At 41.5% G+C, this 27492-nt stretch overlaps 1 protein-coding gene across 1 annotated transcript; it reads right to left on the reverse strand.

Annotated features, from left to right (window-relative positions):
• Positions 1-1836: 1836 nt before the first annotated feature.
• SLC15A1 (solute carrier family 15 member 1) lies at positions 1837-27172 on the reverse strand. Its single transcript, XM_050898741.1, has 22 exons — positions 27137-27172; positions 21766-21850; positions 21530-21671; positions 18591-18710; positions 18317-18416; positions 17983-18073; positions 15974-16057; positions 14719-14801; positions 14145-14231; positions 13056-13145; positions 11718-11762; positions 11582-11614; positions 11355-11443; positions 10080-10161; positions 8471-8596; positions 6952-7101; positions 6478-6527; positions 5756-5863; positions 5521-5617; positions 4934-5080; positions 4037-4144; positions 1837-2716 (listed from the first exon to the last, which is right to left on the reverse strand). The coding sequence occupies exons 1-22, from the start codon at positions 27170-27172 to the stop codon at positions 2528-2530; spliced, it is 2142 nt and encodes a 713-aa protein (XP_050754698.1). The 3' UTR covers positions 1837-2527.
• Positions 27173-27492: the final 320 nt, after the last annotated feature.

Below are 27492 nucleotides of genomic sequence, written 5' to 3' on the forward strand. Positions count from 1 at the left end.
AGAACAGCACATGGCAGGGACTGGATTCATGTAGTTCAGAGAATCTGACTTTGAACAGTTTTAAGTCAAGTGTCATTAGGTTGAGCTAACAAGCAGTAGGAAAAACATGGAAGCTGTACAGTATATTTGTAATATTAGTAAGCATACTGACATACACATTCCTGTATCTACCTGGCCAGACATGAGTGCGGATTTGATTGCTAGAACAGGCTTTCATAATTCACCACTCTTGCATTTTTTTAAAGGTTTTTGTTCGTTTAGTTTTAAATAAGAACTGAAGTTAGAATGATCAACTGTTAATTCAATTGGTTTCAGGGTATCTTCTCTGTAACAGAAAAAGATATGCAAAAGACCCTCTCAGCAGTCTAGTAGTCTAGACAACAGCATCCAAAACTAAACACTGTCAGATTTAGAGGTTAACCTTACCTCTTTAATCCTCAAAACTAAGGGACTGAAAACACTTGATTCCAGCCCAAAGACCAATTCCCTGCACATGGCTTCTAGACACAGCCACAGCAATGCTGACAAGAGCTGCCCAGGTGCCTATACAAGGTTCCCTGATTTTTTTCACATCAAAGTTTGGATGAGAAGGCACATGGATATTTTAACTTTAATTACATCAATCCCTGTTGAAAATGAGATAAAATCTTGTCACATACGACTGTCTCCATACTACCTTACAGGGCTGAAGAGATGAGGGAGTTTGTTTTCTCCTCATCAGAAAGCTTTCCCATCTAATTTTGCAGCATTAGTGTCTTTCTACCCATAAAACACATCCATCCACGTGGTAGACAAGTTAGTGGGTTTGCTGAAGTGCTAACTTCCAACAGCTTATGACATAAAAAATAGACACATGACCTGCATTTCAAAGGGAAAAAAAAAATGTTAAAATGATAAACAAACATTTCACCTGGTACGGGCAAAATAGTAGACAGAAGGTGCTATCCTGTAGGGATATAGTTGGGATACAATTTATTTGCTTAACCTCCATGGCAAAGGAAAGGCTGGCTAGTCTACCACAAGTAAAGCTGGTGCAAAACTCCCTTAGCTCCTCAGAGGATGGCAGGGAGCCAGGTCCTTTTGGGGCTGTCCCAGGAGACCCTCAGCCCTATGGGCTGGGGGGACACCCAGCATCTTGAATCCATGGGAAAGGCTCTCCCTGGATAATTAGAGACTGATAGGGGTTACTGCCTATGGGGTACAGGACTAACTGGGATGCAAGTGAAGAGCACCTTGGCCTTGCCTTATCAAACTCCATTTCTAACTGTTTTCATGGGTGAGGGACTCTATACTCTGTGCACATGTGTACATGGAGGTCTAAGTGCCAGCAACTGCAGTGGGAACCAGGGGTCACAGGGACCCATGCATCTGCAGTGCCAGCAACGTGCACATTGCTTGAGTATGTATGTCTGTGTGATCACTTCCAAATATCAAGCTGGACTTGCTGAAAAATAGGATAAGAATATTGGGAGCCAGATATCAAAGCAGCTGTAAGTCTGGCCAGGCTACTCAAGAGGCCAGGGAGTCCAAGCCAGCTGCTTGAGAAAGTGTAGGATGTGGACCTAAATACAAGAATTCCCTAAACAATACACAGACCACTGGTACTCCCTAACACAGTCAACAGGGCTACACAGAATCCTGCTAAGCAGCAAAATTTAGTCTTCCCTACTATAAATTTGATGGGTGTTACAGGTATATTGAGATAGAGAAGACTGACACTGGTCCATTAGCTTCAAGTGATAGAGCACATATGAAGAGGCAGCAGAGAGGTGATATCAAGTTTTGTTAACATGCAAATGTAAGTCATACTCTTACACCACCTTCATTGTTTTGTTACAACACAAGTTTTATTGCTGTTGCTTATTCCAAACGTAATTTGCCATTGTCTGTTTACCCGGAGCGGACATCTCATTAATATTATTTAATTAAAACATAACAGGAGTTAAATGGGTAGTTAACAGGCACATAAAGCATTGTATTACAGTGCATGTCCAAGTTACTGCCATGTGGAGCACAGACAGTATTTTAATCTAAGCAATGCTAGAGCTTTGCTCCCATTATCCATAAGGAAGTACAAAAGAATTTAAGGCACATGTGACCTGCTGCTTTCAAGTAACAGTGAGACTAGAGGGGTCATGCAGACAGCTTGGCTTCAATTACTATTTTTTGGCAATACTTGTTTCTTTCATGATATAAAATTGAAATGCAGTATAAAAATACATCTTTTCATAGGGTCTAATAGTGCTGAGTGCAATTTCAATATTTTAATCCTATGGTATTTGAGCTTGAGGTACATTAAGAGTGCAAATTCTGCTGGAGTTTCTTCAGGATACCATGTTCAGTAGAAGAGAGACTAATCTTTTCCTCTTGCTTCCCAAGAGAGGCTGCATTGTAAGTTAAAACAGTTTTTCTTAACCTCTCCTATGAGACATATTATCCAGAGGTGTTACCGATATCCCTGCAGTAAGAGGAATCGGGGTAGTTAATGGGATACCATAATTTACAAACACTCCTTGAAATACACCTTTTACATCTGAGAGACAGCTTCAGATTGCTTTTCATGGACATCTTGATCCATTTTGGCTTGTTTCTTTTCTTCCTCATCGAGTTGGGCTTCAGTCTCATTTACATCAGTATAGGTGTAAAAATAAGCCATGATAGCAAAAATGATGCAAACTGCCAACAGCAAGGCAGCAAACAGCACATACTCTGCCCACTGTAAAAAAAAAAAAAAAGTATAATTTATCCATCAATATTCATTCCTCAAAAGAATTACACCGTTTTACTGTTTGCAAGAAATGAAGTTAATTCAGAATGTGAAACTGAGCATACATAACAAGTATCATATGACTTAAAGGACTAAGTATTAGATGTATATAACACATATTGAAGCAACTCAGAATTGAGGCCCTTTCAGCAGTTCTGTCTTCATTGAAGAGACAAAAGTTCTGTGAATGCTGAAGAGTTCTACAGTACCCTTTTCCTGGAGGCATGGGAATGGATCAAAAGACTGGCGAGGAAACTCAGCCGCTCCTTTTGGACAGGTAATCTAATTTTAAACCAGGCTGGCAGTGATCCTGCTTCCACTTAGGTCAGCAGTAACAAGTTTCTACTGACCGAAAATCTGGGCGGAGAGCAAGACCAGGAACTCTGGTTTCAAAGTGCTACCTCCATCTGAAAAGCCTCAACAGCTGTGTTTCGTGCTCTTTCTGATTAATTTAGCCGAAACCAGGACTGCCAGACCCGTTTCAAAGACAGACTCTTCCCTCTCTCAGATATCCCTTTTGATTCATTAGGGAGTGCCACTAGTAGTCTGACAAAGTCTTGTCCAAGTGCTCTTCACCAGGAGAATCACAGCTTTCATGCCCCAAAGAATGAGGATTGAAACCAATGGAGCCAGAAGGAGGGATGTGGCAAGGCTGAGGTATGCAGGTGAAGGTTCATTAGCAGTGAATGGAATTTTGGTAGGTTTTAATCCCATTAGTCTAGAATTTCAGCCCAGAACTTCACAGGCTTTCCACACCATGAGAAGCAATTTATTGTAGAGATGCTAGAAACTGCTGCTTGCAAGCAAAGGAGCCTGACAGCAAGAGTTAAGAACTGCAAACAACAGATAAATGAGGTAGAAACCTTTTGTTGAGGAAGTATTTGTTAAAGTTGTTTAAAGTTTCACATGTGTGTACACATACATACACATGTTTGGGGAAAAAGTCCAACAGAAACTTTAGAAGAGGCTCCAGGAAACAAGTTACTACCCTGTTGTCTCAGCCTTCAACAGTAGTTTTAATCCAAATAGGCTATAAAGATTCCTAACTCCGTTACTTATATACTCTAATGAGATTATTCAGTCAAGCACTAGTTCTACAACTGACTTGTAGCTAACACTAACCTCCTGTATTCCAATTATAAATGCAAATGCACTATAATGCTGATGTCCAAAAGTTGTGGTTGAGGATTATCAGCCATGACTCCCCCCAGATTAGAGCTGCTTTCTCATAGTGTAATATAATAGCACGCCAATTTCTTGCGTGCTTACCTGCTCGCTGAGTTTGGATGCTCCAGCCACGATAAGGACAATTATGTTACCGACGGCCACCGTCAGCAGCCATCCTGCCTGCAGCACTGCCTTCATATTAGATGGGGCCTATAGAAGTAAGACACTTAAATTTTAGTCAAGCACTGCTATCACTTATTTTCTGATGTTTACTGCATTCTTCACCTTATAACAAAAACTCGTTCTCTGGAGAGAGGAGGATTGCTTGGGTTTGGTGGGGTTTTTTAATTAGAAATTGCTAGAGAACTAAACAGGCCTGGAGAAGGCTTTGAGGATCAAGAGATTACTAGTACTAACAGGCACATTTTAGATCTCAGTCACACATGGTACACACTAAATGAAGAAATTGAGTGCATTATAGTCTAGCAAGCCACATCTTACAACGTTCCCATCACTGCAATTTATAGACTCAGAATTAAGGGAAGAAATACACACAGCTAATAACAAACTAGAGTTGGAAGACAAAGGAATTAAGTGTATAATTAAACTGCTGCTAAAGACTGTATGGAGGAAATTGGTGCGGAGATAAGGTGTCAGTACTTGTTCATTTTATATTCGAGAGCTCTCCAGCTTGGTTTTACAGCAGCAGTACAGTTCCACTTATTTTCAATGGAAAGTCACATGTGAGGAGGAGATGTGAGGATTGGTGGTCAAGTCTTCAAATGATATAATTCAGCATAGCTTCATGAAAACACTGAATACTAGTGAAAGAAACAAGGCCAACTTTCACCAGCCTATAGTCCTGCTAGGGAGCTCTGAAGGACATAATTGTTCAAACAAAGCAATATGGAACCACCACTTAAAAATAATAGACCACAGAAGATCTTTGTTTGTACCAGGATTCTTAACACCATGAGAGCTCTAAAGAGCAAAACCTACCTGTGAGTATGAAAACTCCAGGCCGGTGACAGAGAAGACTACTTCTGCACATGTAAGAATAAAATACTGAGGGATCTGCCAAGCCATATGGACTGTATTGGGTGGGATATCTTCGGAAAGGGTTACATTAAGACTGCCTGCAGTACACTGGAAATTAAAATAGCACATTAGGAACAGTGATAAAGAGTCTGTACACTAGAGGCACTCTAAGCAGTTCTATATCATCTCTATAATCACATATACACAAAGTTCTGGGTAAATAAGAAATACTATATATGAAGCACCGCATACCTAGTTATAAAGTAGTAGTTATTTTACAGCAGACTTCATACAAATTCTTATTGTCTAATAGGGCTAAAAATTTAAGGCCATTAGTGATGAACATGAATTCTTGCATTATGTCATTATCATACCCATCATTATTTTTATAGTTAATGATGGTTTATGTTCTGTTTAACATACCAGAATTCTATCACATGTACAATTAAGGGCAAGAGGGATAATTCTACAAATGTTTTTTTAATTAAAGAAAATATTGACATGAAAAGTAATTCTGTATTGTCCATCCAACAGCACTGGCAACTCACACTGTTAATTATGATTGTATAGGCACTGCCGAATCCAAATGCCTTTGAAGTCTCTGAACAAGGGACTGAATTTATAATAGCCGTAATCTTATCTTTTCTGAAAGAGAAAAAACACAGCTCAGACCATAGGTATAGACAATTGTGTGTGTCATATAAAATAAAAGAGTTCTATGTCCTTTTCCCAAGGACAAGTATGTCTTTAAGTGGTTAGATTAGGGTAAAGGAAAATGCTTACCTTCCTCCTGGAAAGACCTTGTATGTACTGGCAGAAAGAGACATCAGTGTTCCAAAAGAAGTGTCCCCCATAGTGACATTGATAGTACCAGGCAAATTGTTTATGAACCTTTAAAATGCAAGAATGATGAAATACTAAACAAAATATGCATAAGTCCAAGAAGACAGGTTTTACTTTTAATTATATACTGGCAGCACAACAAGCATCAAGTCTTCCCCTTTCATTTGTGTCAGTTAACATTTCTGAAAGGATTCAATCTCTTAAAGCGCAGTTAATTCAAAAAGCAAGCTAGACCCACATCAGCCCACTGCCTGCTTAGGAGAATGTCAAAAGCAAGCCTCTACTGAAACCAGTAACAAATGCATCTGCAAATGGAAGATGTAGAAGAAAAGCAGAGAAGTAGTAGGATACTTCTTACCCAAGATTAAAAAGGAGGTATAGACAGGCAATCTGTACTGGTTGTCTACAAAAAAGTCTAGACAATGGAGCAAGACATACACTTCCAAATTTAGCTAAATTATACCCAAAGTAGATATGCAAGATAGCTTAGATGAATTGTGTCCCAGAAGTTCCTACACCCCCTAAGCGTCGAGTGAAGTGTCCAGCAAGTGGAGAGTTCCTACAGTATAGAAAACTATGTTAAGCAAGAAGAGTCCAGCCAAGAGGCAGATTGAAGAGACAGTCACACTACTGCCAAAATTTAGGAGCAAAACAAACTCTACCTGATGAGATTATTTCCTTCTTCTGGTTTTGATGTGACATTGTCAAACAGCTGGTGGAAGAGACCATTATCAAGCTATTTCATTGACATCAGTGAACAGCTTAAATATGCACTGTTACAGAGCTGTGAGCATTAACAGAGGCTTCAGAGCAAGACTCCAGACCTTCCCTTTTAGGATCCTACTAAGATACATGTCTACTAGAAAACACTGTATGACCACACATTTAAGTCTTGGTGAAAGGATAATTGTCAAGTTAAATACTAAGTTGGTAATTTTTTTACTTTCTTTTTTTTTAAACAACATCCTGCCTTGCTCTCTGCTGTACCAGTGAGACTGGTGAGCTGTAGAGAGGGGGAGAGACAGAAAACAAGACAAAGGGAAAAGCTACCCAGAGCTTGTCCTCTCAGTGTCACACACTCCACGTAGATAGCTGCTAAGACATTAATGTATATCTTGGGAATTAAGCAGACTTACCAGGTCAGCATCAATGCCTGTCGCAGTATTTTTAACTCCAAGAGTGTGACGGCTTCCCCCTTGCAACTGGATATCTTTAGTTATAGTCTTATTTCCAGAAGTTATGTTTAATGATAGCAACTGAGAAGTCTCAAATGTCTTGTAGCCCGTCTACAAAGAAACAAATTGCTATGAATTTCCATGCAACTGCATGTTTGTCTACACCTTTGAGGGAGTGTTATGGACTCTGGGGGGTCAGAAGTTTACACATGTGTTACTTCTGAAGTGCCAGAGATCATGAGCATCTCCTAACTTCCATTTTTTTAGTTTTTTTTACATCAAGCACTAATTTCATTTGATCATTATTTTTTATTAATTTCTTTCATTATACAAGCTTCAAAGTAACATGAGCTTCCCACAAGCATTATGGAATAGCTGTTGTATTTTCCTGTGTATTTCTTGCTTCAGATAAATCAGGCTTACCACCACCACTAAGTAAAATTCCGTTTAGCTACAGAGCCAGTACTAACATAAGTTAAGATGCAGCATTTTCCAAATAGCAACACCTCCTAAGAGATGCAAGTGCAAGCTGCATCTTTATGGTTTCAGCATAACAGGAGTGAGTATTACCAGGACATGTTTTGAGTATTTTATGCTGATAAAATATATTTAGAATATTTAAAACATTAATAAACATGTTAATGTAGTGCTAAAGTAACCCTTTTGTTTCATAGGATTATAAAAAGCATTTTGTAATCCAAAACATCTGGATTATAAAATGTCTATAGTAGGAGTGGAGCATTTTACACCCTTCATTTTCAGGTATGCACCAAGGTTATATCAATTCCACATTAGCAAACAATTTGGGTGCCCTTATCCTCTCCTCACAGCTCAGTTTCCACGTGAGGCAAATTTGGAGGAGAATGGAGTAGGGTTTCTCCTCTTATATGGAAACAGGACTGCAGGCTATCAGAGCATACACTTCCTAACATCCATTATTAAAAATATCCATCAGCTCTACCATATTTTGCTGTCAATAGGGCTATCAAGGTTGTGCTGTAATAGAACCTGAAAAGGTTCTTTGACAGCAAAATCTCAAGCTTAATATATGTGATGTAACCACAGAAAAAGCTCCCTGTTTAAGTGATTACTCACAGTAAGAGCAGTGACTTACTAGAGCTGAATGGACTCTTATTGAAGGAAGGGGTGTTCTTGCTGTTTAGAAATGGCACTTTTTTAGCAAGACTGAAATTTTCAGTTAGTTCAAAATCACTATTAAGTTTCTTCCAGTTTCTTGAAAAAAAAAAAAACAACTTTTGCCAAAACAAACTAGTACTACTTAGAATATTGAAATAGTTACCATTTCTTCACTTACTGTGTTTTTAGTAACAATTCATTCCATAATAAAAAAAACTTTAAAATCAATAGAGGAAAAAAAACTAGAAAAGAAACAATTGTGAAGCATTAGTTAAGAGCCACTTTAACTTACTCCATTAGAGATTTTTTTTTAACTTGCTATTCCCCATCTCCCTGTACTTACCGACCCCAGAGGCATTACATTCACACTCAGAACATGAGGTTTAAACTCAACTGTTGCAGTATCAGTACCTAGATTTATTATTTTGATTTGGGATTGCCCAGCTGCAGGAAAAACTGGAAGAGTTTTCTGTAGGACAGAAAAAAGTAAAATCAGTGCCCTATCCTAAGTCACATGGAAAAAGTACTATAATTACTATGATCTTAATTATCTCATGATGAAGACTGACAATCACAGATCAGGCAAATGCTAGAGAGATGCAACTTTAATAATGGGTTTTGTTACTAATCTCACAAGCTGCCTTACTGTTGCCTCAGGAAAGAAGTCTCTCATCCACAACAATGCCTCCACGGCCAGATGTGGTTCCTCTTTGATCACATCCCGCAGCATGCTGCCACTACCAAGGCCACTTTGCAGTTCAAGGAATGGGCTTTTCCACATCCTATGGCTGCCTGGGTTCCTGAGTTTTTGTACCATGTTCTGACTCATTCTCCCCCAGCACTGGTGCTGCTGAACTGGACAGAAGCACGTATGGGCACTGCCTGGTGTGATAGCCCAGAGAAACTGAACTTCTGGAGACTCTACTTCCCACCAGGTCTAACAGTAAATAGCTTCTGCTCTTGCAGAGCATCAAGGGCTGCAAGAGTTGCGTCTATTTCAGTTCTGCCTCAACCTCTCCTCTCTTCCCATACTTTCATCCGCTTCAATCTCTTTAGGTACATCACACAACAAAAACACGTCTATCTTTACCTTTCTGCAGGAGATTATTGTGCAACAGTCTGGGAAGTTACCAGCTTTGATGAAGCTTCTGCCTAATGCCAGTATGTGTGTGTGCACAGCTCTGGCCTTCTGAACAGGGCATTCAGGAAGACAGCCTGGATGTGTCTACACCAGCTGAAGACCAGACTCTTTACTTCCAACTTCAAGAGGCAGAGTTGAATATAAAGCTTGTTTTGCTGCTGGACCCAGGCATTAAGGAGAGAATTCTCATCCCTAACTAAAGCTATTTTAGAGTTGAGCATCTTGCCTTGATAGTGCATGAAGATAGGCAGGCACCTCTGGATAGCTATTCAGATCTTGAGATGCAATGGATCACCTCCCAGAGGTGTCGCCGATGCCCCAGCTACAGGGGAAACCTTCATCTGGTTCAGGCATGGCACCTCCCTTTGGGGCAAGGAAAGTTAGGTGTGATGAATCCTGCCTTAAACAGGTATCACCTTTGCCCATGCCGTAATGATGCTTCCCAGACTGTCACACTTCACCTCTAGTCTAAATATCAGAAGAGATCAGAGATACAAAGCAGCCCTCTGGTAGGCTAAACAAATCTCTGGTTTTCAGGTTTTAGTCTCAGTTTAAAGACGTGGTTGCCTTTAATGCGTGATTTATGTTAATGGCAGATGAGATACTTTGCAGGATGGTGTTAATAGCTAGTTAATTTTATTATGCTAATCACACTATGGCAATATACTTTAATATTTTCTCTCCTTTACTTCTGTGCTCATATGCTTGGTTCCGAATTTAGGAGTCTCGGCTCATTTTCCCCTTAAACACACTTTGTCCTGTATTAGCAGCTAAATAGTAATAGTAAATACTTGCATGTGGCTGAACTTACGTCTATTTGCACTTGTACAAGGGCAGCAGCAACAAAAGCCAAAGATGCAAGGAACATGCCAACAGTGATCTTCCTCAGGGGCCTAGTACAATGACAAACACATACGTGAGTTTTAAGACAAATATTAATTCAAAGCTTCAGCTGTTAGTTGTTTTCTTTCCACGGTGGGAAACTCAAATGGCCACAACTAGCACATTATCACCATTTGAAGGGCTAATGTTGTTACAGAAAGTGTTCTGCTAAGCTGGGTACCTCTCAATTAATAGTTACACTATCAGGAAATATATCTTTCCTGCAGCATCTTAATAACCTGTTACTCTGCATCTGCTGGGCTCAAATGTTGACTGAACACAATTATTAGGTTTCTGGAAAAGTCTGATCTGCAGGAAGAAAAAACCCAGTCCAGTATGGTGGTTAGCTTTAAAGCAACAAAAAGACAAGAAGTTATGCCTTTTAAAAAAGGGTAAAACTTGTGTCTATATTTTGATTTAAATGTAGAAATAATATTGAGAAAAAAAAGTCAGGGAAATACGTTGAATTAGGAGACATCTACTGACATTCAGGTAAGATGTAAGGGTAAATTTAAGGTAGATACTTTATTTGTGGCATCATTTGTCAGATGTAGAGTGTCCACAAATGAATGAAAGTGTTTCCAACACAGCACATGCCCCCAGGTTTTCATAACTAGATGGAAAAATAGCATTGCATCTTAGCCCTATAAAAATTGTTTTAAGAACTGTATTCTCTTTGGCCTCTCCAACTTGCAAGTGCTAGCCACTTCATTACCAGCACTAAAAATAATGTGCAATGCCCTCTGAAGCTACACCTAGAAGTATTCAGTGAGCCAGACTCCTCACTGGGACTGAAGAGGAAGCACATCTTTTCTCAGGTAGTTTTAAGCCCAAAACATGACACATGCTAAGGATGTATGTTGTATTTCTACTTATACTTTGGGAGGGAGAAGGGGTAGACATGGGGGAAGTGGAAGACAGTAAACAGCATCCCTCCTGCAATCAAAAGATTTTGCCCTTAACTAGAAAATATTGTTACTTTATATTAGATTCTCTTCCTCTAGTCTGTGGTGCCTGTACATACCACTTGTAGTATTCTATATTTTTAAATTTTCATTTCTTTACAATATCAACCTCGTTTTAAATACACTGCTATTTTCTCCTTAGCTGAATGCTTGCTCTTGTTACATTAGGGCTGGAAGAGCAGTTTAAAGAAACCACTAAAATGAGCCTCTGTTGAAGTTAGGTAAGTACATCAACTTACGTAAAATTGATCTTGCATTTCTTGATTAAAGGATAAATCACAGCATCTACAACTGGGACCATTATAATAATCAGGATTGGATTCACAGTCTGTTGAAGATGAACATAAGAAGGGGAAAAAAATTAAGTATATTTCAAAGTCCTTTTTTTAATGAAGTGCAATTAAAAAATATATATATGTATAATCTTGGGAAGTACTTAGAATTGGCAGATAGAAGATTACTGTACCTGCATTTGGTCTGGCTGAATCTGAATAGATCCCTGGTGAAGAAAAAGAAATAGTTTTTAATATTATGACAACAAATAAAACTGATCTGAAAAGTAAATGTTAGTTAAGAAAAAAAAGCAATAAAGAGTAACCTACAAAATTCCCATCCATTGTTGTGGCTTGCAGCGTCCATCTTGACCCCTTAAGAAGAGAAGAGAAAGTCAAATGCCACAGTAAATCAATCTTCCAAAGTTCCCCTTGAATTGTTTTTGTAACTAAAGTGTTGGGAAAGACAGGCAATACAATGAAAAAATAAAGCTAGCTTGCTACAGGAGTATTGTCACTCTGCAATGTCAACATTTGAACAACGTGATCCTTGTGGCCCATTTCACTTTATTTACTAGTTTTGTGAAGCAGAGTGGAGAATAATTTAGATGCAGAGATTAGCTGGAGAGATGGCAGGGACATCCTGCACAGAGCACTGCCGTGTGCTGCGCACGGAAGCCTCTCGAGCGCCTTTGTGCCGCCTGCCTGAGCCCGAGCACCCCGCACCACTGACATGTCCATCTTTCCTTCACACAGTCCAGCAGTGAGCGGCCAAGCCAGGGCTGGACCTGTCTTGAGCCCTCTGCCCAGAAAACCTGCCTATAGCTGGGTCAAGCGGGGCTGAGTTTCAGCCTGAGCCCAGGGTGGGACAGGAACGTGCATCGCTGCATCTGTGGCGAGAGCCTTTATACCACTCGCGGTGTACCACTGTCTGAGATATGAGTTATTACTCATGTAATGAGTATTTAATTCTGAATTTCATAGCAGGGTTGCCTATTTGTAACAGGTCACACTGATAGTTACAGCTCACTGGTACTAGACTAAAGCAGCACGATCTAGGCAATCTAGAGCAAACTTCCTACAGTCTGCCTTGGATAAAGCTTTCAGCCTCTGGTTCTCTCAGACACCCTCCTAAATTCATACTTCAATACTTAATGATGAAAGCCTGCTTTCATGAGTCCTGAGCACTCAGTCCACGAAGTGAATGGGAATTATAGGCTTATACTTCTGCTTGAAGGTGTGAGGTATTTATAACAAGTTTGAGTGATTAAGCAAACTGGCATCCAGGTTATTTCAGCCCTGGTTCTCCAGGGCATTTCCACTAGGACCCTACATTCCATCTCACAACTGACAGTGAATAAGTGTTAGAACTAAGAAAGCTTTAAACTACTGTTTCATCCTCCGAGTCCTGGCTGATAGAAGATTTGGAAAGGCCTCAGTCACTGAATCAGTTGTGGGCATGTCCAGATAAACTGAGTTTCCCTGGCTGCAGAACTTCTTGTACTAACATGACTCAGTAACTACCCCTTCACATTAGAACCAGGTTAAAGAATTTGCAAAGAATTATTTTCCACCTTCCCATAGGCGCCTTTTATGTCTGGTGACCTCAGAGTACATAGAGTGACATGGTACAACTCTAATTGCCAAGCCAAACAATTTCTACTTTACCTGCTGGTCAAAAAGCGCCCAGAACATGGGGAGAGGGATGTAAAGGAAAAGCACCTTCAACACCATCTTAGTCTGAGCAATCAGTCGTTTCTGCAGCAAATAAGAATTACACAAGAGGAATTGGTCAAAAAAAAAAAAAAAGAGACAGTTGCAGACTGCTATTCACAGCACAGCAACAGGTAAAGACACATCACGTAATGTTTACCCACATCCTAAACTTTGTACGTTGTGGGTACTTCTGCTGATTTCTGTTAAAAAGCACAAGGTCTGCTTGTGGGTGTGGGAAGGGCTGCTGGTTAAAGGTGACACTGATATCAGAGAGACTTATGCCTCTTGGCATGTATACTGATGGCAGCATGAGATTTAGCACTTAGTGCTGTGTGATTTTTCTAGGAAGGAGGCGTTTGAACAACGAGTGACTGCGGAACGCATTTCACACGTGAAAAATGCATATAGGCAAAAGGAAAATAAAGGGGACAGGGCAGGAAGCAAGGGACGTGGTTGGGGACTGTGGGACACAAAGCTTTGAGAGTCATGGTAAGGAGCTTGTACTGAGGCCAGGGGGATGCAGTGTTTATCCACTTAAGCTGAAATTCCTAAGCATAATTCTGCAGTTTGATCCCGAGACAAGTGTTATGGCCCTGCGCATTAAACATGACAGTCAGCACCATGCCCATTTTTCCCTCCTGCAGTCATTAAACCAGCATATTTTTGTTTGAAGCCAGTTTACTGAGATAAACAAGAAGTTGACAAGGATAACGCTTGCTATTTTACCAACTCAAAACCTAATAGGTGCTTGTACTTGTTCGACAAGGGAAATAGTCTTTTCTTCATCTCCCTTGAATTTCCCCGGGCAGCCTATGACCACACAGAGCATCAACTCACACAGCTCTGCTTTCTCCCACAGGAGCTGGGGTGATAACCTGCAATCCCAGGGAAGCACTGAGGTTTGGACAGACCATTAGCTTCTAAATGATTGAGAGGCCCAAAACTATTTGCCCAGCGCTTGAAGCAATGGATCAGAGCAGACAGAAGAGAAGCTGAGGGTCGGGGGATGTCACGGCACAGGAGTGCTCATGCAGTACTTACGTCATACTTCTCACTCGCCCAGTCTAGCCAGTGCTCTCTCTTGGGGAACTCCTTGCTGCGATGACGAAACCTGTTTTTAATGGCAAACTGAGGAGAGACAGAATTTTGTTTAATGGCGTTACAAGTATTTATAAATGCTATACACTGTTTTGTCATTCAAGATGACACTCCTGCTTCTAGTGTTTAGAGGGTGCTAAAGGTGACTTACTTCTGTTAACTGCTCTAAGCCTCTGAGGGAATATTGCATTTAAGGCATGTTTATCTCTTACTACAGGGCTGCATAAAGGTGCACAAATGAGGAAGGAATGATTCCCAGAAGCTGGGATAAGCTTTTACACATCACTGACATCTTACTTTGTTTCCTTTGTGTATAAATTCACATATAAACTAAGATATAAATAAATAAAAAGGCAGTTTAAATTTGGAGGTGTCAGTAAGAAGCCTCCTGTGAGGAAAAAAAGTAAAAAACTTCAGAAGCTTTCTTCATATTACAACAGATTTCTGATCTAGGCAAGTTTACTGAACAGTTTTAGAAATTGTTGCCAGGGTTTTTGGGAATACAAATAGTACTTACTCCAATGCATTTGGAAACTTGAATCATTATATTTCCTTGAGGTTGAACTTTCTTGTACATTCTGCTTCCAACTATGAACACAACTACAATACACAAACAGAAACCAAAAGCAGCTCAGGATTAATTGAAAATAGCAGCAAATAATTTGGTATGGAAACTGTAACAGTCAAGGAGTTACATCAGGGTGGGAATAAGCCTCCTAAGGAGCAATGAAATTGCCTATTGGCATGTTATCATACAGTAAAAGAAATCAAATTAATACTAGCAGATTACTTCTATTTAAGACAAAGGACTAAATCTGGAAACTCTTCATGTAAGTCCTCAGTGGGACGTTAGCTTAATTGACAGATGGTCAAAACAAGGACCACTTAGGACCTTGGCTCTGGCCTTGCTGTACCAGATTACGACAGCGTTACGGGCTCCTTCTCAGGAGTCCAGGACGCTGCAGCTCACGTCACGCAGGGACACGTGAGGCTCTGCCTGAACTGCAGGACTCGCCGAGGTGTCCTCAGCTCCCACACCCAGGCACGTTCCCCAGCCTCACCCTCCCACGTGCGGGGCAGGACACAGGCAAACCCCCACAGCCGCCGTCCGCCCTGGGCTGGGTGCACGGGCAAGATGGGGTCACTGGTAGCTGGAGGCCCACCCTGGGTAGGCTCCTGGTCCGGACCATGAGGGACCAGGACCACGAGGGATACTGCGGTACATACTGACACCCCCTAGTTTCTTGGTCTTTGTGCTGCAGCAGAAAGGCTCGGGGAGTGACCCGTAGCGCAGCTAGCAAAAATGCAGATGTTTGAGAAATACTGACACACCACTATGGCATTTCTCCAGCGCAGGGACAATTACCTTATACAGTTCGCTGTCCTGGACGACAGATAGTTTCCAAAAACCACATTTTCTCAGAGTTCTCACACTACATTCAAAAGATCTTATTTATACACCCCAGTAGTCCAAGAAATATAGACACTAAATTACATAATGTACAGAATTCAATGGTATATCTGTGCCTCTCCCAAGCCTCATCAGTGTCTCCTGGTAAATCAGTCTCTTCTGTAAAAGTGAGTGCTTCAGGTTAATCCCACCCACCACCCCCCACCCAAGAAAAAAAGTTTAAGTCAAAAATTGCAGAAATGATCAGGTATTGGTAGAGGTTGATACCTGGAGATTTCTACCACTTTCTCTTTTTTCTGAGATCATTATCATCTAATCATGTCTATAACTGAAGCAGCAAGATGGAAACAATTCCACTTACCCAAGGCGACAGCCATGAGGGCAGCAGGAACTCCAAAAGCTAGTGGGTAACATCGCTGTTTGCTATGAATGCCACACTCTTGAGCTGAAGTACAAAGTGACATTAGATAAAAGTCCCAGTCAGCGCTGCCAAGATTTTACATAGGGTTTCTGTTCTTTGCATCCATTGTTAACTCAGGGGGAAAAGAAAATGTCTCTACTGACATTATTGACAGAGTGGACAATCAGTATCCAACTTATCTTTTGTTATTGAAAAGGAGAATTATGTATCACAAAAATCACCGAATGATTCAGGTTGGAAAGGACCTCTAGATATCATCTGGTCCAACCCCCCTACTCAAGCAGGGCCACCTGGAACTAGTTGCCCAGCACCATGTCCAGACGGCTGTTGAGTATCTCCAAGGATGGAGACTCCACAGCCTCCCTGGGCAGCCAGTGCCAGTGCTTGGTCACCCTCACAGTGACAAAGTGTTTCCTGATGTTCAGAGGGAACCTCCTGTGTTTCAGCTTGTGCCCATTGCCTCTGGACCTGTCACTGGGCACCACTGAGCCTGGCTCTGTCCTCTTTGTACTCTCTCTTCAGGTATTTATATACATCAGTGAGATCCCCCTGAGCCTTCTCTTCTCCAGGCTGAACAGTCTGAGCTGTCTCAGCCTCTCCTCATAGGAGATTTACATTTAGTTTTACACTGAGAAGTGAAGAATCCTACTAGAATGGTCAAACGCATGTTCTTGGTGAGAAAGGAACTAGATTACAAAAGTTTTGGGACAAGTTCATAAACACAGATGAAAATAACATAGTAAGTGTAGCTTGTTGAAAAAGTTCTCAAACACCACACACAATCCCCCCGGCAGTAGTCAGTGATTTGACTTTATAAGCTTCATGCATATGTCCTGAAATGATGCTCAGAGTGTGGACATAGCTACTAACAGGGAAAAGTAAAAGACTAAACAAAATTATTACCTTTTTCACCATACTTCTTTTAAGAGGAGAATTTGAGAGTTTGATTTGGTTTGAAAAAAATTAGCTTGCAGCTAATTAATGTCTTGATTTAGTTGTATTAGCCTTTTGGTTAAACTGTTACAGGACATACTGGTTTCACTTTCCTCAGCTGAATTTGTCTGTTTTTCCAAGGTAGTTTTCACCCTGTATCAGCATGGAAGTAAATCGCATGTTGTGCTTATGCATATCTCCTTCCATTTTGGGAAAGGATAGAATTTGCATTAAGCAAACATCTAAAATGCTTCTTCACAGTCTGTTCCAGTCAAGAAATCCAAAGGCCAGAATTTCAGCCCAATGCTTTAGGGTTATTCCAGAACTCACATGCTGTTCTCTTTCTTTTGAGAAAAACAGCCTTCCTCAAACACCTGCCACGCACATCCATACAGCACCATCTGTGTAAGCTTGCCACGGAAATCCATATGCATATGGATCAGTGAATTGTTTGCTTTTTGTTTAGGATCACGCTATTCATTATAAGCAGAAGAGAAAAATAACTTCCTCCTTTAACAATATGAAAAACATTATTTACTTTGTCACATGGATAAGTGTGTTCCCATGTGCATAGATGCTTCTGTACTTTGCATGGGCACACTTTGGAATAGCCTTCACTTCCAGAGTAGAGGGCTCTCTCCCCCCTTCCCGTCCCAGCAAACAGTACAACTCTTTCTTGTCTGATGGTTTTAAAGGCATTGGAAAAGGTGCCACATTTGTACCTCCATGGAATTGAAACATGCATTAGGCATACAAGTTGATGGCTTCAGCATGTCTCTTCAGATCTAGTACTTCTGATCCTAAAGGCATTTCAGATCTCAAACTGGCTTGGTTTTGACAGTACCTCACCTGTGAGAAGTTGGATGACACACATGAAAACTTGAAGACTATCTGCCAGATAACTCTACAAGGTGTCAAAGAACAGACCGTTCATTTAAACCTATCAGCTGGAGTGCAATCCAACACTCATCCTTTACTCATGTTTAACTATTTCATAAACAAATGTGTGGCCTTACCTCTGAGAATTGGGGTGATTATAGTAGATAGGAGACTTCCAGCATTAATTGACAAATAAAAGATAGAGAAGAATCTAGTTCTTTGTTTTTCCTGCAGTAAAAACATAAAGATGTTTAGAAAGACTTAGCCAGAACCACGTTGATCAGCCTAGATTGAACAATCAGCAGCTCTGTTTGCACAGTTCAAGACAAATAGTTATCTAGCTCCTTCTTCAGCTACTCAGGAAACACCACAGTAATGCACATGTCTAAATATGCATATTATTAGAGTATTATAATAGTCAAACATTAGTAAGAGTATCTGTATGATCGAAAATCTGAAAGACATTGTTACCTGGTCATCTTCAAACTGATCTCCACCAAATGCTGACACACAAGGTTTGATCCCACCAGTACCAAGTGCAATGAGGATCAAGCCAGTCATGGACAGAGCACTGGAACAACGTAGAAAAGAGAAAAAGAAAAAAAAAAATCATTTTGCTTTCTTTCTTAAAGCGTACGTAAGAGACTGATTGCAAGACAGTTGAAATTCAAGTAGCATAAATTTAAGGTGCAAGTTGTCCCACCCTTCATCAACCCGGAAAAAAACCATGTACAAGGCAACTCACATGTGCACTGATACTTTATCGGGAGAGCCATCCCGGTTGTGATCCGTCAGGTCGTTTATGGAGCTTACAGACATGACTGCCTGCCCAATCGTATAGACAATGGACAGGGAGACAATGGTCCTGTTATAAAGAGAGGATATAAATTTAGATATGTTAACACAATTACGCACATATACATATGCACACAGATAACGTAGACTTTTGCTCATTTCAAAGATGCTTAGTAAAGAAGCATAATTAAGATATATGACAAGTTATGGACTCAACTTATCACAAGCTACTGTAAAAATCTGTCCACATACCTCTGTCACAATATTTCTATTCTGTTTTTTTTTTTATTATTATTATTTTAGCTAGCCTTGTTTAATTAAGTAAGGCAAGATGACAAATGGATTCTGTAGATATCACCAGGTCATGGGAGATATTTAAATATCTTCAGTGGTTGCCTTTTTAATAACCAACTCGAGAATACCATTATCATATTTCATATACGGTGAAGTTCAAATGGACTACTCTACAACACTAAAGCATGCAATTTACACTGATTTTAATAACATTTAAACTTCCTCTATGTTCTTTTATATTGCAGTTGCAAGGAGTAAAAAAAAAAAAATTTAAAATCTACTTTAAACATGGAAACTCCCCCAAAATACTGTTGTGAACAACAACTCTATTACCCCACTCTCAGTTGTAAGTGTACCAACATCTTTAAACTCAGAGCGGAGTACAGACTGCAGGCTTTCAGCCTGACTTCCCTCTGCCAGGAGGTGCCTAGGCAGGTAATACTCCAGAATCACCAGCCCTCACCCCCATGCCTGCAGGGTCCATTCCTCTTTCTTGTATGTAAGAGGATACTCCATTTTAACTTTACTGAAGCTTAAGTACATGACTATGGTTTAATCCACGTTTATCCGCTTCCTTGGTTAGGGCTCCATTCAATAGGCACAGACCCAGGTCTCCGGTTTGGAGGAAAATCAGGAGAAATAGGATGCAGTGATGTGAATTATTGAAAACTAGTTTGCAGGAGAAGCAGTCCCAAACCCAGTGCAGCCCATGACAATGAAGGGCAAGGCTCAAGGACCCAGGACAATCCGAAGCTATTTGACAAAGGCAAGAGATCCTCACAGCAAGCTTGGAGCACTCTGATACAAGAGGGACAGAGGAAGCATCACTTACACCATTGACCAAGTTCTTCTCACTTTAGAACAAGGTTTCTCTGACTTAAAAATGCTCTTCCCTGTAGCAGGGTAAAAATCTATACAAAGTGGGGCAACAGTGAATCTGCTATTTAGTGGTATTTACTAGATAAATTAGAATTTTTTTTTAAATAGCACTTCCATATAGTTACTTTAGTTGCTGAACAACTTGGGAGAAAGTTTCCAATTGAAGTTAAACCTGAGCTGACCAGGAGAAAAACTTCTGTTTTTTATTTGTGAGGCTCATAAGCATGCTGTGAGGACAACATCCACATAATTGGCACTGCATAGATGGTACCCAATTAAAAAAAATAATTGTGATTTCTGTACTGTTTTCCCCAAGAACTTCACATCTAACAATATGTGAGCATGTCCCAGCATGCTCCTTGGCAGACATTGCACAAAGTACATGGACTGTGGAAGACTTGAGTTTCTCCTATAAGAGTGCTTAACAGTGCTTGGGTAACCTCCTCTTCCTCTTGTCATCATAGATTTTTTTAATGAATTATTGTTTAAGCCTTCCTCATAGCACCTTGCTGGATTTTAGGACATTTGTACATCAAACCCATGCTTTTTCCAAAAGCATGTTTTTTCTTGTCAAGCTTAAAGTTCCAGTTTTAAGCCCTGAGTCATCCTACTAAGCTCCTGTTAAGGGTCTGGTGACCGGGTGCTTGCAGCTGTGGCACTGGTATACACAAGTACCAGAGGAGAAGGGATGCAACATCTGTAAGCCTTCATCTTGATAAAACAGGTAAAAGCCAAGATAGATTTTTTTAAAAAAAAAAAAGTCATACCATCTAAACAAGAGAGTACACAATATATTCAGGCTGCAATCTGCAAGATATCCAGCTGCTTGCAATGAGTTCACACTGATCAGACCAGCTCTGCAGAGCACACTTGACAGTGGTTGCAGCCCTGGGCTCCCAGAGGCTGCCAACACAGCGGAAGATGGTGCAACCTTCAGCCAACCAACTGCACAGACGGCTTCATCTCTAATCTCTGGGAGACCTTTGACAGGTCAGCTAACATTCCTGACTCATATACCTCCATAAAATCTTTATTGTGCTTTTTTCAGGCAAAGTAAACACTATTAGAATCACGACATCAGTAAAGGAGAGCAAGATCAGGCTGTTGGAAATAATTTGGTTACATTTCAAAGCACTTCATTCAGCAGTACTTTTCTGAGCAACTAGAACACAGGTGAAAACCCAGAATTCATCATTTAAAGAAAGAGTTGCAACTGAGTAAAACCTCCCACTGAGCTGTCAAGTCAATACTGAAATCACAGAATATTTTAGAATATATTCTAAGTCCCGTTAATACCAGATAACACAGTATTTTGCTATTTCATTGGCCACCTGCAATAGGTAAAGAGGCAGTCCAATGTAATTATGACCTCCAGTATCTATTTTCACAACTTGGTGAATACTTTCCTTTGTTTAGCTTACATTTTGTCCAGATGAGAGGAAAAAAAAAATGCAGCATGCTTGGAAAGGAAGCTACTACCCCTAACTGATTAGCGGAACTGTAACGTTTGTTAACTCGTAGTGCAGTTTCAGGTCTGAGCTAAATCAATTAAAACCTCAAGCTTTGGAGAAAAAAAAAAGCCACAAACAATCCTGGAGTAGCCAACACCAGCTCTGAAGCTGTTGTTCTGAGCTGCTGCTTTAAGTGATGGTTTAAGTAACACTGATCTCAGGTGAGCTTTCATGATTTTTGGTTGTTTTCCGAGGAAGCACTCACTTAAACTTTCCCAGCCAAGAGTCCGCAATGAGTGCTCCAAGGATCGGTGTCAAGTAGCACAGAGCAACGAATGTGTGGTAGATGGCTGTAGACAAGTTGTCATCCCATTGCAGGAAATATTTGAAATACAAAACGAGCACCGCTGTAGGAAGAACAGCAAAACAACGGGTTACAAACCAAAGTCAGGGCTGAGTAAGTAAGGGTTAGCATGAGGAGACACAGGACATGGGACGTACCTCGCATGCCATAGTAGGAGAACCGCTCGCAGAACTCATTGATGATGATGAAGAAGATGCTCAAGGGGTAGCCAAAGCAGCTGGGCTGGAGGCAAGAGACAGACAGCATGAGCTCAGAGCTGTGCAACGCAGACTAACGTCACTCACTACGACCTACAGCTTGAGCAAGCTCAATACAGACTCAGCGGGAGTGGGTAGGTACTCAGGGGTTAGGAGGCTGCATGGGCTTCTGTGGAACGACACTGGTTTACCCGAACTAAGAGACAATTCTCACTTTCCTCTCTTGGACCCCAGAGCTCTACAGACTTCTCATCTGCCCTTTGCAAGAGATTTTTAGCAATGCTATATTTGACCTTCAAGCATTGCACGATGTACATTTGAAGTCTTCAGCATCTAACCCTTAGAGCAATCTTGACTGGTATCGAAAAATATGCAAAAAGCCAATGCTTTTGGAAAAAAAAAAAAATCAAAACCCAAATCCAACAAAACCCCACCATGCTAAACCCCCACAGCACACCGCAGTTAGAAGCCTGGGGCTATTTTTAAATACCTCCAGCTGAGACAAATAAACATTTAAACATTTTATTCAAACAAATATCTTGGAAAAGCTCCCTGTCCTTACAAATACTCTGCTTGATGAAGAATCCTTCATTTCTTCAGACTTACTGATAGAACCAACTTCACTCCTAACCTAAAATAGCATGGCATTAACTGCCAGATTTACTGAGTCTTCACCTGCTGTGATAGGCATCTCCACAGTCACCGTCATGCAGCTTGTGACATGGCTCTTGCCATTGAGACAGAGGGGAAAAAAGCATACATCAGGCACAAATCTGGCATGATCAGTAGAAGTTTGACTTCTGATCGCCTATTCTTCTTAGTGGATGAATACATATCATTTTTATTAAAATTACTAAGAACGCAAGTTGAACATAATCCTCCCTTTTTACAGGTTTAACTCTGCAAGTTGCAAAAATCAGATTTTTTAATAAGCCTCAGAACATCCCAGAAGTAAAACAGTTATGAAACTTAAGAAGCACAGACAAGAAAAGAATGGCATTGTTTGTCTTCAAGTTGTGAGGGTTTAGGAATCAAACCAATCTGTATTCCATGTGAAACAGAAAAAAGTTAACTTCTTAGATCAAAAGGAAAGAAACCTTACATGGGAAAATCCTGCCTAACATGAGTAAATTGGAGAGTCCATGTCTCCAGCAAAGCCTCTGGCCAGAGCCTTAATGAACAACACAACACTTAGTGAGACTTGTGTGCTACAATAAGCTTTTTGTGAATACTGCAAGAGAAATGAAAATAAGAGAGTGGCGAGAGTATTGCTGACTTAAGACTGACTCAGTCATGAGGACATCCAAGCAGCCTGAACAGCATTGATCTTCGTTATCAACTGAACCAAGTGTATAATGCACATCTTACCCGTGGTTTGATAAGCAGGCCTCACTGAAAGAATCTGACTTCAGATGAGGTGAGTGCCAGGTGGGACTCATATAGCTTTAGAGCAATGAAAATGAGAGGCCTAAATAGAAACTTGTCACTCTTGATTTACCACATCCTCCATGGGCACAAAGAGATGTCTCCAAAGGAAGACCATCCAAATGCATTCCAAAATTAGATAAAATTCACTTGAAGGTGCCTATTTCCCTGAGCTGAAGATAGCAGGAGCTCTAGATGACTAGCCCCAACTTGGGCACAGCTCTTGGTGGACTGGAGTTCATACAGAAGAATGCTACCCAGCCCTGTCTGTGCACCATGCCCCTAAGCCATGCTGCCGAGGAGACGGGTGGAGAACCACACTGTGAAGGTTTGGCTCAGCACCCATTAGATATACCCAAAAAGTTTTGATTTCAGCAGTTGTTAGGTTAGGCCCTAAAACAGTAACCCACACTGCACAACTGGTTTCTGCCAGTGTAATTGGGTATAACCCACCTGGGGAGGAGAGAATGTCTCCATCTGAAGCAGAACAAAGCCTCCCCCATATCAGGCCTGCCTACAGAGAAAAAAGGGACAGGGCAGTCCTGGCCCGGGGGCTGGTGGGACCCATCCCCACCCGAAATTCACAAAACCTCAGTAAAATCTTTTTGACCTTCTTGGGGTTCTCACAAACCTCCCCAGTGTTATGCCATCACACTACTCAACAGCTGATTGTTCAAGAGGGTGTTACGGCTGATCTGGGGAGGTGACAACCTTCCATTAAGGCTGGGTTTCTGTTTTACGCCACTAGTGCTCATGTGCCTGGCAGAGGTGTCCTGCATTCACATGCCAGCACAGCAGCCACTGGTGGGTTTTTACTGGCTGCCCCTGAACTGGTGGAGATCTGCATGTCACAGCTGGGGCTGAGCATGGACAGGGGCACGCAGGAGAAAGCTACAGGGCCTTTCCCAAGGTAACAGACCTTCTTCTGTTTTTCCAAGATGCTAGAAGCAAGAAGAGAATATGCGGTTATGCCTTGATAATATATGACCTATACTGTTCTTGTTTTGCACTACACTGTCCTCTTAAACCTCTGTTGCATTATACATGTGCACGCACACACATTTACTGAAACATTTTCTGTTGTGATCCTCGTTGGCCGGGAAGCACTGTATCCACCACTGATGAGGTAACCTGAAGGTCACCTTTTGTAACGCTCTCTGTAACCTCCCCCTGCCCTGGGGATGCCAGGCGGAGGTCTGACACCACCCCGCTGCACAGCTTTGACTTTGGCTGCTGAGGAAGCCACTAAGCTGAGAGAAAGCTGTGGGGAAAGTCTGCAGAATAAAACCTTGTGAGATAAAAAAAAGCAAAGGCAGAGACAGGGTTGCTGAGACAGGTGTCACTAACAGTTCAAAGATTCAAGAGGAAGAACTGACACCGAAAGGTAAAAAGAGTCCTAAGGGAGAGCTGGTGGATGATGACAACTCAGCCACATGAAGGACGGGCTCCAGGGACACTTCTCCTCCCAGCCGATGTCTGCTCAGTCAGCAAAGGCTCTTCAGACATTTTATCAGGGTGGTGAGCACACTAATGCTTAGCTAGGATTTAATAAGCTACCAGGCTGCTTTGCGTGTGTTGGCTAATAACTCATTACTTTATACTTTTAAAGTATATTTATAGGATGGGGCGTTTTTTGTGTGCTGCTAAAGTTACCCAAACAATGTAACCCAAAGAGGGTCAGTGGAGCAACTTTTTATAACAGAAAACACCACTTACCGACTTGGCCTTACTGTTACTTTTTGCAGCTGTGGAGGGAAAAAACCACAAGTTAATGGAAAATACTAAGCAACATTCCTTTAAAACCACTGGAAGACATAGGAAATGTTCAGCTCAAAACAAATAATGAAACATAAACACAGTATTGTTCAGGATGAATAAGTTTTCAGTTTGTTAAAGGAGGACTTTTCATGGTGCAAGAAGGTCATTGGGAAAAACTTCATTTGACAGCCTTTTGTTTTTCAGGCTATGCATAGACTCACATACACTCCCAGGGAGAAATCAAAAAGGACTGAGGAGACAAAGCATCCCATCCCACTATGACTGCTCACCACGCATCATTCAAGGTGGTGGTAGACCACCCTACCACCCACAGAAGATGAATCCTGTTTCAATTCACTCTCAGGGATGTTACCTTAAAGGCAAGTCAAGAGTAAGGAATAGACTCAAGATGCCCTGCCAGGGGTGGATGCCAAGTCCTGAAAAGGGACAAACTTCCCATAGCTCAGACTTAAGGAGGGCTGAATACATGGCCCAGTGGAGTGATCCACGTTAGCAGGCATTCCCATAAGCTGGAGATTAACCTAGGAAGCCCTGGAAGCACAGGAGGGGTCCCACTGAGGTCAGCAAGAGCAGACAGCTGCTTGCAGCCCTGAAGTCACTTCCAGCTGCTCATGGCAGCTCTGCTACCCCTGACCGCCCTCCAAGCAGCGTCCTGCAGGGCTTGCTTGGCTCAGGGGACAGGCTCAAAGCCTGAGCTTGCACCGTTTCAGATAAAGGTCCTGTGCCCACATAGCGGGTGTCAGCATTTCCTATAAAACCACCTGAGCAAGTTCATTATCATTAAGATAAGACCAAGTACAAGATGTGAACTTTGAAATCCCTGCTTGCAAATGAAGCGTGCCCATAATAGATCTCCATAAAATACGTTTGCCAAGATCATTATTTAGTCCATAGTTCACAACAGATGAAAACAGCTGACAGCAACACTATAGTGTTTGACACAATACTAAATCAAGTCACTTTCAAAAATTATTAAAACAACTCAATCTGATTCTTTCCTTCACTGCCATGGACAACTACCTTCACAACAGAGACAGAAGTAGCATTATGCACGCAGTTCAAGAATATATTTTTCTAGAAAACAAGTAACATCCAGAAAGTGCTAACACACCAACTTCAGGGCACAGGCAGGCACCTGAGTAATTAAAGTTATTGGTAATGTCCCTTACACAACTCATGTGAGCAGATATACTGAAGGATACCAAGGCATTACTGATAGACTATCTTCATAACAACTTTGTGACTATTTCTACTTGTTGGCCTTTCCAGCACATGCACACCATACTGCCAGTTTTTCATCATATCGGTTTGAGCAGCTAACTCCTGTCTGTTAGCTAAGCCTTGGGGAAAAAATACCAAGGAACTTGTAGTTGGTTGGATTTTTTTATCCTTTCCAGAGGGTAAAAGTATCACCTCTGCAAGAAACCCTACACAGAGGACATTGCAGAGGCGTTTTTCCAGACAACATTGACTTCAATGTTTAAGAGACACACTTATTTCTCAACCATTTTGACTTTTCCCTCCTATTCTCCTTTTAGAGTGACAGTCGGGAGACTTCTGATGGCATTAAAGCCAACATTTCAACATAGGCACCTAAACTGTCTGAGGAACTCCACTGTTGGGCAGCTTCAGGGTTAGACCTACAAGAGCACAGAGCACCCAGCATTTTGCATCAATTTCAGTGACAAATCTGGGGTTTGCCAGTGGCACGTTGGAGCAGTCCCCCTTTTGGGCAACCCTCAGTACCTCTCATTCTCTCCCCACAAAGAATGACCTGCAGAACTGCTCATTTTCACCACAAAATACTGAAGAGCTTCACATTTTTCAAAATAAAGTTCTAAACAGTTATGCACTTTGTATTCCCTTAAGATATTTAAAATTTTTAAGCAATGTAAAGACAGAAGCCGCTCAGTTCTTGGCTTGAGCACGCAATCTAAATGGTTATTTATCAGTGGGTCACTCTCTCCTTCCCACACTTGCAGGCAAGGTGGGGGGCAGGCTTATGGCTCTGACTCCGTCCCTGGCAGCTCCCACACCAGTACGGTTCCCTGCAGTCACAGAGATGCTGTGGGATGCTGCAGCTCTTGCAGCTCATGGTCCGTGTCACAAGATGGGAGCGCATTGCCTTGCTCCGTGCAGCCATCAGAGCAAGTTAACCTGGTTGAAATACTTCACGTCTGTGGCCAGGCTAAATCTGTACAAAACCATACTGTCACCTAGGATGTTCCTGGCTCCAGAGCAAGCCTGCTCTCCTGCCACCTGACTCGTGGCACAGCCAAGCCTGTTGCTTCTGCTCCTTGGAGCAGCCTTACAGCACCTACACAAGGATGCTGCTGCCGTCAGGACAAGTGACTCCAGGAGTCCCTGCTTCACACCTCGCTCTTCTAGAAAGACACTGACACGGAAACCACCAAAGCAAATCTACAATGCAGCAAACCTGATGTTACACGAGCAGACCCAGCT

The sequence above is a fragment of the Gymnogyps californianus genome, chromosome 1 (assembly GCF_018139145.2).
Source record: "Gymnogyps californianus isolate 813 chromosome 1, ASM1813914v2, whole genome shotgun sequence".
NCBI lineage: Eukaryota > Metazoa > Chordata > Aves > Accipitriformes > Cathartidae > Gymnogyps > Gymnogyps californianus.

Bases quoted from the DNA above. Each gene is read 5' to 3' on its own strand.
- SLC15A1 (XM_050898741.1), bottom strand. From the start codon at position 27,172: ATGGCTGCACGGAGCAAGGCAATGCGCTCCCATCTT. The intron at 18,074-18,316 runs GTAACAATGTCT...TTTTTACTGCAG, and splicing joins ATCAGTTTGAAGATGACCAG to GAAAAACAAAGAACTAGATT. The intron at 11,444-11,581 runs GTACAGTAATCT...CATCTTCAACAG, and splicing joins TTCAGCCAGACCAAATGCAG to ACTGTGAATCCAATCCTGAT.